Source organism: Salmo salar, chromosome ssa20 (assembly GCF_905237065.1).
Source record: "Salmo salar chromosome ssa20, Ssal_v3.1, whole genome shotgun sequence".
In the NCBI taxonomy this organism is placed as follows: Eukaryota; Metazoa; Chordata; class Actinopteri; order Salmoniformes; family Salmonidae; genus Salmo; species Salmo salar.
Window position 1 is genome coordinate 95385900 of NC_059461.1, and position 12383 is coordinate 95398282.

Sequence of the window (12383 nt, forward strand, 5' to 3'; positions counted from 1 at the left end):
TGCAGTCAGAGGAGGAGATGGCAGAGTAAGCATGCAGTCAGGACAATGTCTATAGGTTTTGGTAATGACTTATTCTAAAGTGGATAATTAACTGTAAATGACTGACTTAGATATCAGCCCCTTGAAAGCAATATAAATAATTACCAGGTTCCTTTAGTGTTAGAGTCAGATTAGAAGCTGTCTCTAGATAGAACTCAGTCATACATTATTCAACACAAATAATAATTCTAAACCAAAATATGAAGTAGGGATGATACAGGATTATGGTTGGAAACTAAAAAGTAATTTGTTATGGAAAACATCCCATTAAAGCTTTGCATTAAGAGGCTGAAAAACATCTTCAACCAACTAACATGTTGTCATGACCATTTGTCTGTCTGAAACCTGCCACCGTGGGCTGCCTGACACTCATTTTAGCAGCGTACACAATTGTTTCCATCTTTCGCAGCCGTAACCTTGGCCGGATCAATCTTTCACAGCCCTAACCTTGGCCGGATCCATCTTTCACAGCCCTAACCTTGGCTTGATCCATCTTTCACAGCCCTAACCTTGACTGGATCCATCTTTCACAGCCCTAACCTTGGCTTGATCCATCTTTCACAGCCCTAACCTTGACTGGATCCATCTTTCACAGCCCTAACCTTGGCCGGATCCATCTTTCACAGTTACAGCAACAATCTGCAGTCAGGTCAAGACCCTCGTGAGGACGATGAGCACGCAGAGGAGATTCCCTGAGACGGTTTCTGACAGTTTGTGCAGAAATTCTTTGGTTGTGCAAACCCACAGTTTCATCAGGTGTCCAGGTGGCTGGTCTCAGACCATCCCACAGGTGAAGAAGCCGGATGTGGGGGTCCTCGGTTGGCGTGGTTACACGTGGTCTGCGGTTGTGAGGCCAGTTGGACGTACTGCCAAATTCTCTAAAACAACGTTGAAGGCGGCTTATGGTTGAGACTTGAACATTCAATTCTCCGGCAACACCTCTGGTGGACATTCCTGCAGTCAGCATGCCAATGTTTAGACATCTGTGGCATTGTGTTTTGTAACAAAACTGCACATTTTAGAGTGTTTCATGACCATGCTGTTTAATCAGCATTCTTGATATGCCACACCTGTCAGGTTGATGGATTATCTTGGCAAAGGAGAAATGCTCACTAACAGGGATGGAAGCTTTTTACACGTATGAACATGTCTGGGCTCTTTACATGTTGCGTTTATATTTTTTGTTCAGTGGAAGTGGATCTACTGGTGGATTTTGCTCAGGGAGGCAAAATTCTGGTAAATTTCCCAAACTTCCCAAGTTTTCCAGAAATCCTGTTTGATGAACTCCCAGATGTCCTTTTTATTCCAGGAATTGGGATGATACTAATCCTACAAATTGTATCCCTAAATTTCACCATAAAGGATGAATATGTATGTTCAGGGGTTTAATACAGTTTGCATGTTTCTGTACTTACTTCCCAAGGGCGAAACACTCCAGCCTCACAGTGACTCCTCTGGCAGCCGGGACAGACAGGGGGAAATGCACCTCGATTTTAGGCTCATATTCTCCCATTAGACCTGTAAAACACGACAACAGAGGAAAGAGAGCTATAAGACGAAAGACTGTCCCCAGCCATGTCCCGCCTTGTCATTCAACTGACATTCTTCTGCTGCTAGCATCCATTACTAACACCTAGCATCCATTACTAAAACCTAGCATCCATTACTAACACCTAGCATCCATTACTAACACCTAGCATCCATTACTAACACCTAGCATCCATTACTAACACCTAGCATCCATTACTAACACCTATAATCCATTATTAACACCTAGCATCCATTACTAACACCTAGCATCCATTACTAACACCTAGCATCCATTACAAACACCTAGCATCCATTACTAACACCTAGCATCCATTACTAACACCTAGCATCCATTACTAACACCTAGCATCCATTACTAACACCTAGCATCCATTACTAACACCTAGCATCCATTACTAACACCTAGCATCCATTACTAACACCTAGCATCCATTACTAACACCTAGCATCCATTACTAAAACCTAGCATCCATTACTAACACCTAGCATCCATTACTAACACCTAGCATCCATTACTAACACCTATCATCCATTACTAACACCTAGCATCCATTACTAACACCTAGCATCCATTACTAACACCTAGCATCCATTACTAACACCTAGCATCCATTACTAACACCTAGCATTCATTACTAACACCTAGCATCCATTACAAACACCTAGCATCCATTACTAACACCTAGCATCCATTACTAACACCTTCTGCTGTTAGCATCCATTACTAACACCTAGCATCCATTACTAAAACCTAGCATCCATTACTAACACCTAGCATCCATTACTAACACCTAGCATCCATTACTAACACAACTTGCAGACTTGTTTACGCTGCTGTGCGTTTTTGTTGCCGATCTTACTTTGATACCTGACGGTTTTTTACTTTTTCATTACCGTATATTTTTACTTTTTCCCTCACTCAACTTTTTTCATTCAACTTTTTCACCCCGGAGGTTTTATCTGGACATGGTTCGTCAGGACTTCAAACAGCCGAAGCTAAGTAGTAACATTAACATGATGCCTTCTAATTGCAGTCGTTGTACTTATAATATACAGGAGAACGATCGCCTTACGGCAAGGATAGCTGTGCTGCAAGCCCAGCTTCAGACGCGATCGTTAGGCAAGGGTAATTTCAGTGTAGGAAAGGATGAAACAGCGTCTGTGCCACCAGTAAGTACAGATAGTAACGTTAGTATAAACCCCCTCGCACGGTCCCCGCAGCCGGACAACTTTCTCATGGCTTCTGGAGGGAAACGCTGTAGGAATGCTCAACCGGTGTCGCTTATTCAGCCGACAGAAACTTTCAACCGGTTCTCCCCATTAAGCGAGTCGGAGTCGGAGGCCGAGACTCTCTGGTCTCTACTCCTCCCGTTGTGGGGTCTGAGACGCCGACGGCTCCCACCATTAGCTCTGACAAATTGAAAACCCTAGTCATTGGCGACTCCATTACCCGCAGTATTAGACTTAAAACTAATCATCCAGCGATCATACACTGTTTACCAGGGGGCAGGGCTACCGACGTTAAGGCTAATCTAAAGACGGTGCTGGCTAAAGCTAAAACTGGCGAGTGTAGAGAGTATAGAGATATTGTTATCCACGTCGGCACCAACGATGTTAGGATGAAACAGTCAGAGGTCACCATGCGCAACATAGCTTCAGCGTGTAAATCAGCTAGAAAGATGTGTCGGCATCGATTAATTGTCTCTGGCCCCCTCCCAGTTAGGGGGAGTGATGAGCTCTACAGCAGAGTCTCACAACTCAATCGCTGGTTGAAAACTGTTTTCTGCCCCTCCCAAAAGATAGAATTTGTAGATAATTGGCCCTCGTTCTGGGACTCACCCACAAACAGGACCAAGCCTGGCCTGTTGAGGAGTGACGGACTCCATCCTAGCTGGAGGGGTGCTCTCATCTTATCTACGAACATAGACAGGGCTCTAACTCCTCTAGCTCCACAATGAAATAGGGTGCAGGCCAGGCAGCAGGCTGTTAGCCAGCCTGCCAGCTTAGTGGAGTCTGCCACTAGCACAGTCAGCGTAGTCAGCTCAGCTTTCCCCATTGAGACCGTGTCTGTGCCTCGATCTAGGTTGGGCAAAATTAAAAATGGCGGTGTTCGCTTTAGCAATCTCACTAGTATAAAGACCTCCTCCATTCCTGCCATTATTGAAAGAGATTGTGATACCTCACATCTCAAAATTGGGTTACTTAATGTTAGATCCCTCACTTCCAAGGCAGTTATAGTCAATGAACTAATCACTGATAATAATCTTGATGTGATTGGCCTGACTGAAACATGGCTTAAGCCTGATGAATTTACTGTGTTAAATGAGGCCTCACCCCTGGTTACATTAGTGACCTTACCCCCGTGCATCCGGCAAAGGCGGAGGTGTTGCTAACATTTACGATAGCAAATTTCAATTTACAAAAAAAAACCAACAATGACGTTTTCGTCTTTTGAGCTTCTAGTCATGAAATCTATGCAGCCTACTCACTCACTTTTTATAGCTACTGTTTATAGGCCTCCTGGGCCATATGCAGTGTTCCTCACTGAGTTCCCTGAATTCCTATCGGATCTTGTAGTCATAGCAGATAATATTCAAATTTTTGGTGACTTTAACATTCACATGGAAAAGTCCACAGACCCACTCCAAAAGGCTTTTGGAGCCATCATCGACTCAGTGGGTTTTGTCCAACATGTCTCTGGACCTACTCACTGCCACAGTCATACTCTGGACCTAGTTTTGTCCCATGGAATAAATGTTGTGGATCTAAATGTTTTTCCTCATAATCCTGGACTATCGGACCACCATTTTATTACGTTTGCAATTGCAACAAATAATCTGCTCAGACCCCAACCAAGGAGCATTAAAAGTCGTGCTATAAATTCTCAGACAACCCAAAGATTCCTTGATGCCCTTCCAGACTGCCTCTGCCTACCCAAGGACGCCAGAGGACAAAAATCAGTTAACCACCTAACCGAGGAACTCAATTTAACCTTGCGCAATACCCTAGATGCAGTTGCACCCCTAAAAACTAAAAACATCTGTCATAAGAAACTAGCTCTCTGGTATACAGAAAATACACGAGCTCTGAAGCAAGCTTCCAGAAAATTGGAACGGAAATGGCGCCACACCATACTGGAAGTCTTCCGAATAGCTTGGAAAGACAGTACCGTGCAGTATCGAAGAGCCCTTACTGCTGCTCGATCATCCTATTTTTCCAACTTAATTGAGGAAAATAAGAACAATCCGAAATTTCTTTTTGATACTGTCGCAAAGCTAACTAAAAAGCAGCCTTCGCAAATGGAGGATGGCTTTCACTTCAGCAGTAATACATTTATGAACTTCTTTGAGGAAAAGATCATGATCATTAGAAAGCAAATTACAGACTCCTCTTTAAATCTGGGTATTCCTCCAAAGCTCCATTGTCCTGAGTCTGCACAACTCTGCCAGGACCTAGGATCAAGGGAGATACTAAAGTGTTTTAGTACTATATCTCTTGACGCAATGATGAAAATAATCATGGCCTCCAAACCCTCAAGCTGCATACTGGACCCTATTCCAACTAAACTACTGAAAGAGCTGCTTCCTGTGCTTGGCCCTCCTATGTTGAACATAATAAACGGCTCTCTATCCACCGGATGTGTACCAAGCTCACTAAAAGTGGCAGTAATAAAGCCTCTCTTGAAAAAGCCGAATCTTGATCCAGAAATTATAAAAAACTATCGGCCTATATCGAATCTTCCATTCCTCTCAAAAAATTTGAAAAAGCTGTTGCACAGCAACTCACTGCCTTCCTGAAGACAAACAATGTATACGAAACGCTTCAGTCTGGTTTTAGACCCCATCATAGCACTGAGACTGCACTTGTGAAGGTGGTAAATGACCTTTTAATGACGTCAGACCGAGGCTCTGCATCTGTCCTCGTGCTCCTAGATCTTAGTGCCGCTTTTGATACCATCGATCACCACATTCTTTTGGAGAGATTGGAAACCCAAATTGGTCTACGTGGACAAGTTCTGGCCTGGTTTAGATCTTATCTGTCAGAAAGATATCAGTTTGTCTCTGTGAATGGTTTGTCCTCTGACAAATCAATTGTAAATTTCGGTGTTCCTCAAGGTTCCGTTTTAGGACCACTATTGTTTTCACTATATATTTTACCTCTTGGGGATGTCATTCGAAAACATAATGTTAAATTTCACTGCTATGCGGACGACACACAGCTGTACATTTCAATGAAACATGGTGAAGCCCCAAAATTGCCTCGCTAGAAGCCTGTGTTTCAGACATAAAGAAGTGGATGGCTGCAAACCTTCTACTTTTAAACTCGGACAAAACAGAGATGCTTGTTCTAGGTCCCAAGAAACAAAGAGATCTTCTGTTGAATCTGACAATTAATCTGGATGGTTGTACAGTCGTCTCAAAAAAAACAGTGAAGGACCTCGGCGTTACTCTGGACCCTGATCTCTCTTTTGAAGAACATATCAAGACTGTTTCAAGGACAGCTTTTTTCCATCTACGTAACATTGCAAAAATCAGAAATTTTCTGTCCAAAAATGACGCAGAAAAATTAATCCATGCTTTTGTTACTTCTAGGCTGGACTACTGCAATGCTCTACTTTCCGGCTACCCGGATAAAGCACTAAATAAACTTCAGTTAGTGCTAAATACGGCTGCTAGAATCCTGACTAGAACCCAAAATTTCATCATATTACTCCAGTGCTAGCCTCCCTACACTGGCTTCCTGTTAAGGCAAGGGCTGATTTCAAGGTTTTACTGCTAACCTACAAAGCATTACATGGGCTTGCTCCTACCTATCTTTACGATTTGGTCCTGCCGTACATACCTACACGTACGCTACGGTCACAAGACGCAGGCCTCCTAATTGTCCCTAGAATTTCTAAGCAAACGGCTGGAGGTAGGGCTTTCTCCTATAGAGCTCCATTTTTATGGCATGGTCTGCCTACCAATGTGAGAGACGCAGACTCAGTCTCAACCTTTAAGTCTTTACTGAAGACTTATCTCTTCAGTAGGTCCTATGATTAAGTATAGTCTGGCCCAGGAGTGTGAAGGTGAACGGAAAGGCTGGAGCAACGAACCGCCCTTGCTGTCTCTGCCTTGCCGGTTCCCCTCTTTCCACTGGGATTCTCTGCCTCTAACCCTTTTACAGGGGCTGAGTCACTGGCCTACTGGTGTTCTTCCATGCCGTCCATGGGAGGGGTGCGTCACTTGAGTGGGTTGAGTCACTGACGTGGTCTTCCTGTCTGGGTTGGCGCCCCCCCCTTGGGTTGTGCCATGGCGGAGATCGTTGTGGGCTATACTCGGCCTTGTCTTAGGACGGTAAGTTGGTGGTTGGAGACATCCCTCTAGTGGTGTGGGGGCTGTGCTTTGGCAAAGTGGGTGGGGTTATATCCTGCCTGTTTGGCCCTGTCCGGGGTATCATCGGATGGGGCCACAGTGTCTTCTGATCCCTCCTGTCTCAGCCTCCAGTATTTATGCTGCAGTAGTTTATGTGTCGGGGGCTAGGGTCAGTCTGTTACATCTGGAGTATTTCTCTTGTCTTATCCGGTGTCCTGTGTGTATTTAAATATGCTCTCTCTAATTCTCTCTTTCTCTCTTTCTGTCTTTCTCTCGGAGGACCTGAGCCCTAGGACCATGCCTCAGGACTACCTGGTATGATGACTCCTTGCTGTCCCCAGTCCACCTGGCCGTGCTGCTGCTCCAGTTTCAACTGTTCTGCCTGCGGCTATGGAACCCTGACCTGTTCACCGGACGTGCTTGTTGCACCCTCGACAACTACTATGATTATTATTATTTGACCATGCTGGTCATTTATGAACATTTTAACATTTTAACATTTTGACCATGTTCTGTTATAATATCCACCCTGCACAGCCAGAAGAGGACTGGCCACCCCTCATAGCCTGGTTCCTCTCTAGGTTTCTTCCTAGGTTTTTGGCCTTTCTAGGGAGTTTTTCCTAGGGAGTTTTTCCTAGCCACCGTGCTTCTTTCACATGCTTTGCTTGCTGTTTGGGGTTTTAGGCTGGGTTTCTGTACAGCACTTTGAGAATATCAGCTGATGTACGAAGGGCAATATAAAAATAAATTTGATTTGATTTGATTACTAACACCTAGCATCCATTACTAACACCTAGCATCCATTACTAACACCTAGCATCCATTACTAACACCTAGCATTCATTACTAACACCTAGCATCCATTACTAACACCTAGCATCCACTACTAACACCTAGCATCCATTACTAACACCTTCTGCTGTTAGCATCAATTACTGACACCTAGCATCCATTACTAACACCTTCTGCTGTTAGCATCCATTACTAACACCTAGCATCCATTACTAAAACCTAGCATCCATTACTAACACCTAGCATCCATTACTAACACCTAGCATCCATTACTAACACCTAGCATCCATTACTAACACCTAGCATCCATTACTAACACCTAGCATCCATTACTAACACCTAGCATCCATTACTAACACCTAGCATCCATTACTAACACCTTCTGCTGTTAGCATCCATTACTAACACCTAGCATCCATTACAAACACCTAGCATCCATTACTAACACCTAGCATCCATTACTAACACCTAGCATCCATTACTAACACCTTCTGCTGTTAGCATCCATTACTAACACCTAGCATCCATTACTAACACCTAGCATCCATTACTAACACCTAGCATCCATTACTAACACCTAGCATCCATTACTAACACCTAGCATCCATTATTAACACCTTCTGCTGTTAGCATCAATTGCTGACACCTAGCATCCATTACTAACACCTAGCATCCATTACTAACACCTAGCATCCATTACTAACACCTAGCATCCATTACTAACACCTTCTGCTGCTAGCATCCATTACTAACACCTAGCATCCATTACTAACACCTAGCATCCATTACTAACACCTAGCATCCATTACAAACACCTAGCATCCATTACTAACACCTAGCATCCATTACTAACACCTAGCATCCACTACTAACACCTAGCATCCATTACTAACACCTAGCATCCATTACTAACACCTAGCATCCATTACTAACACCTATCATCCATTACTAACACCTTCTGCTGCTAGCATCCATTACTAACACCTAGCATCCATTACTAACACCTAGCATCCATTACTAACACCTAGCATCCATTACTAACACCTAGCATCCATTACTAACACCTAGCACCCATTACTAACACCTAGCATCCATTACCAACACCTAGCATCCATTACTAACACCTAGCATCCATTACCAACACCTAGCATCCATTACTAACACCTAGCATCCATTACTAACACCTAGCATCCATTACTAACACCTAGCATCCATTACTAACACCTAACATCCATTACTAACACCTAGCATCCATTACTAACACCTAGCATCCATTACTAACACCTTCTGCTCAGCATCCATTACTAACACCTAGCATCCATTACTAACACCTAGCATCCATTACCAACACCTAGCATCCATTACTAACACCTAGCATCCATTACTAACACCTAGCATCCATTACTAACACCTAGCATCCAATTACTAACACCTAGCATCCATTACCAACACCTAGCATCCATTACCAACACCTAGCATCCACTACTAACACCTAGCATCCATTACTAACACCTAGCATCCATTACTAACACCTAGCATCCATTACTAACACCTAGCATCCATTACTAACACCTTGCATCCATTACCAACACCTAGCATCCATTACTAACACCTAGCATCCATTACTAACACCTAGCATCCATTACTAACACCTGCTGTAGCTCAGTTGGTAGAGCATGGTGTTTGCAACACCAGGGTTGTGGGTTCGATTCCCACGGGGAGCCAGCACAGAACAAAAAAAAAAAAATGTATGAAATTGTATGAAATGGATAAGAGCGGATAAGAGCGTCTGCTAAATGACGTAAATGTATTACTAAGACCTGCTGCTGTGTGCACCAGGCATCCCACCCCAGTGTTTGACCCATCACACCTCCAAATCCATTAGGACACCAAAGACATGTCTGATGGCTAACAGCACATTGGCAATAACACTCAGGGTCTGTTTACCATTATCCCTTTTATTAAATGAATTTTTCATGAGTGTAAGTGGGTGTGTGTATGTATGTGTGTGTGTGTGTGTGTGTGTGTGTGTGTGTTTTGTACTACGAGCGTTTGTGAACACTACAACAAACATTACATAAGTTGAGCTGCTCATCTGTAGACCCTTTCAGGACTTTATAGAACAGTTGAACTAATGACAGATACAGCTAGTGACCACATGAAGCACCAGACTTCAGGAATACCACCAGCACCACACACACACACACACACACACACACACACACACACACACACACACACACACACACACACACACACACACACACACACACACACACACACACACACACACACACACACACACACACACACACACACACACACACACACACACACACACGCATAAGACATAATAGACGGTAGGACGGACACACCTACACACTCACGAATGGACTCACACACTCTCCCTTGTTTTATCGATGGAAATAAAGACCATAAACGATTAGGAGTCTGTTGAGATGTGGGATAATGACAACATGTTGAGATGTGGGATAATGACGACATGTTGAGATGTGGGATAATGGCTGTACATGTTGAGATGTGGGATAATGACGACATGTTGAGATGTGGGATAATGGCTGTACATGTTGAGATGTGGGATAATGGCTGTACATGTTGAGATGTGGGATAATGACGACATGTTGAGATGTGGGATAATGGCTGTACATGTTGAGATGTGGGATAATGACTGTACATGTTGAGATGTGGGATAATGACGACATGTTGAGATGTGCGATAATGACGACATGTTGAGATGTGGGATAATGGCTGTACATGTTGAGATGTGGGATAATGACGACATGTTGAGATGTGGGATAATGGCTGTACATGTTGAGATGTGGGATAATGGCTGTACATGTTGAGATGTGGGATAATGACGACATGTTGAGATGTGGGATAATGGCTGTACATGTTGAGATGTGGGATAATGAAGAACTAGATACTTGCTGTCATATTAAAGCTTTCTGTAGAACTAGCAAATTTATAGAATGAAATGCTTTCCAAAACAACTGCATTTACACACGGTACATGTACTGTGGCTGGTCTGTTTTATGTTCCAATTTCATTTCTTTATTAAGCCAATGAATTCTTCTTCTTTATGCTTTCTTGTTTATGGCTAGTCATGGCAACCAATTACATGATACAGTCTGTGTCTTGAAACCTTTCAAAGCCTCTTTAAATCCAAGTCTAGATAAAAAAGATTAATATCTAGTCTAACTCGTATGTCAGGGATTAACATCTAATCTAACTAGTATGTCAGGGATTAACATCTAGTCTAACTCGTATGTCAGGGATTAACGTCTAGGCTAACTCGTATGTCAGGGATTAACATCTAGACTAACTAGTATGTCAGGGATTAACATCTAGACTAACTAGTATGTCAGGGATTAACATCTAATCTAACTAGTATGTCATGGATTAACATCTAGACTAACTAGTATGTCAGAGATTAACATCTAGACTAACTAGTATGTCAGGGATTAACATCTAGACTAACTAGTATGTCAGAGATTCTTGAAAGACGGGACAATCTCACATTTTTCCCCCAAAAACAAAATTTGAAATATATATTTTGATAGATCAGATTATCAGTTATCACACTATGTAAAGGAACACCCTCCTATTGTTTTCTCATAAAATGCAACTACCTGGATTCATGTCTATTATACAAATCTCCAAACGTATTTTTGTTTTGTTTTATAGCCCTTTAGAAATGCTCCAGGGCTAAATTCGTTAGCATTTCAGACATTGTTTTTCTAGATTTAGAACATAAAACAACATCTAGCACAGCAAATCCATCAGAAGTAGAGATTTTTCCAGAGCATGACTGGCCTTGTTGCACTACATGTAATGAGAACATGACTAAGGAGTCCTTATAGCTGTCCCTGCTCATACTAAGGGGTCCTTATAGCTGTCCCTGCTCATTCTAAGGGGTCCTTATAGCTGTCCCTGCTCATTCTAAGGGGTCCTTATAGCTGTCCCTGCTCATTCTAAGGGGTCCTTATAGCTGTCCCTGCTCATTCTAAGGGGTCCTTATAGCTGTCCCTGCTCATACTAAGGGGTCCTTATAGCTGTCCCTGCTCATTCTAAGGGGTCCTTATAGCTGTCCCTGCTCATTCTAAGGGGTCCTTATAGCTGTCCCTGCTCATTCTAAGGGGTCCTTATAGCTGTCCCTGCTCATACTAAGGGGTCCTTATAGCTGTCCCTGCTCATACTAAGGGGTCCTTATAGCTGTCCCTGCTCATACTAAGGGGTCCTTATAGCTGTCCCTGCTCATTCTAAGGGGTCCTTATAGCTGTCCCTGCTCATTCTAAGGGGTCCTTATAGCTGTCCCTGCTCATTCTAAGGGGTCCTTATAGCTGTCCCTGCTCATACTAAGGGGTCCTTATAGCTGTCCCTGCTCATTCTAAGGGGTCCTTATAGCTGTCCCTGCTCATACTAAGGGGTCCTTATAGCTGTCCCTGCTCATTCTAAGGGGTCCTTATAGCTGTCCCTGCTCATTCTAAGGGGTCCTTATAGCTGTCCCTGCTCATACTAAGGGGTCCTTATAGCTGTCCCTGCTCATACTAAGGGGTCCTTATAGCTGTCCCTGCTCATACTAAGGGGTCCTTATAGCTGTCCCTGCTCATACTAAGGGGTCCTTAT

General features: G+C 43.3%; 1 protein-coding gene across 2 annotated transcripts in view; it reads right to left on the reverse strand.

The window, feature by feature from the left end:
- The window catches only part of cntn5 (contactin 5), a 488559-nt gene that overhangs the window by 203785 nt on the left and 272391 nt on the right, over window positions 1-12383 (reverse strand). For both annotated transcript variants that reach the window (XM_045704177.1, XM_045704176.1), the window contains exon 8: window positions 1455-1557. In XM_045704177.1, coding sequence (XP_045560133.1) covers window positions 1455-1557 — 103 coding nt within the window. The remainder of the gene's footprint in view (window positions 1-1454; window positions 1558-12383) is intronic.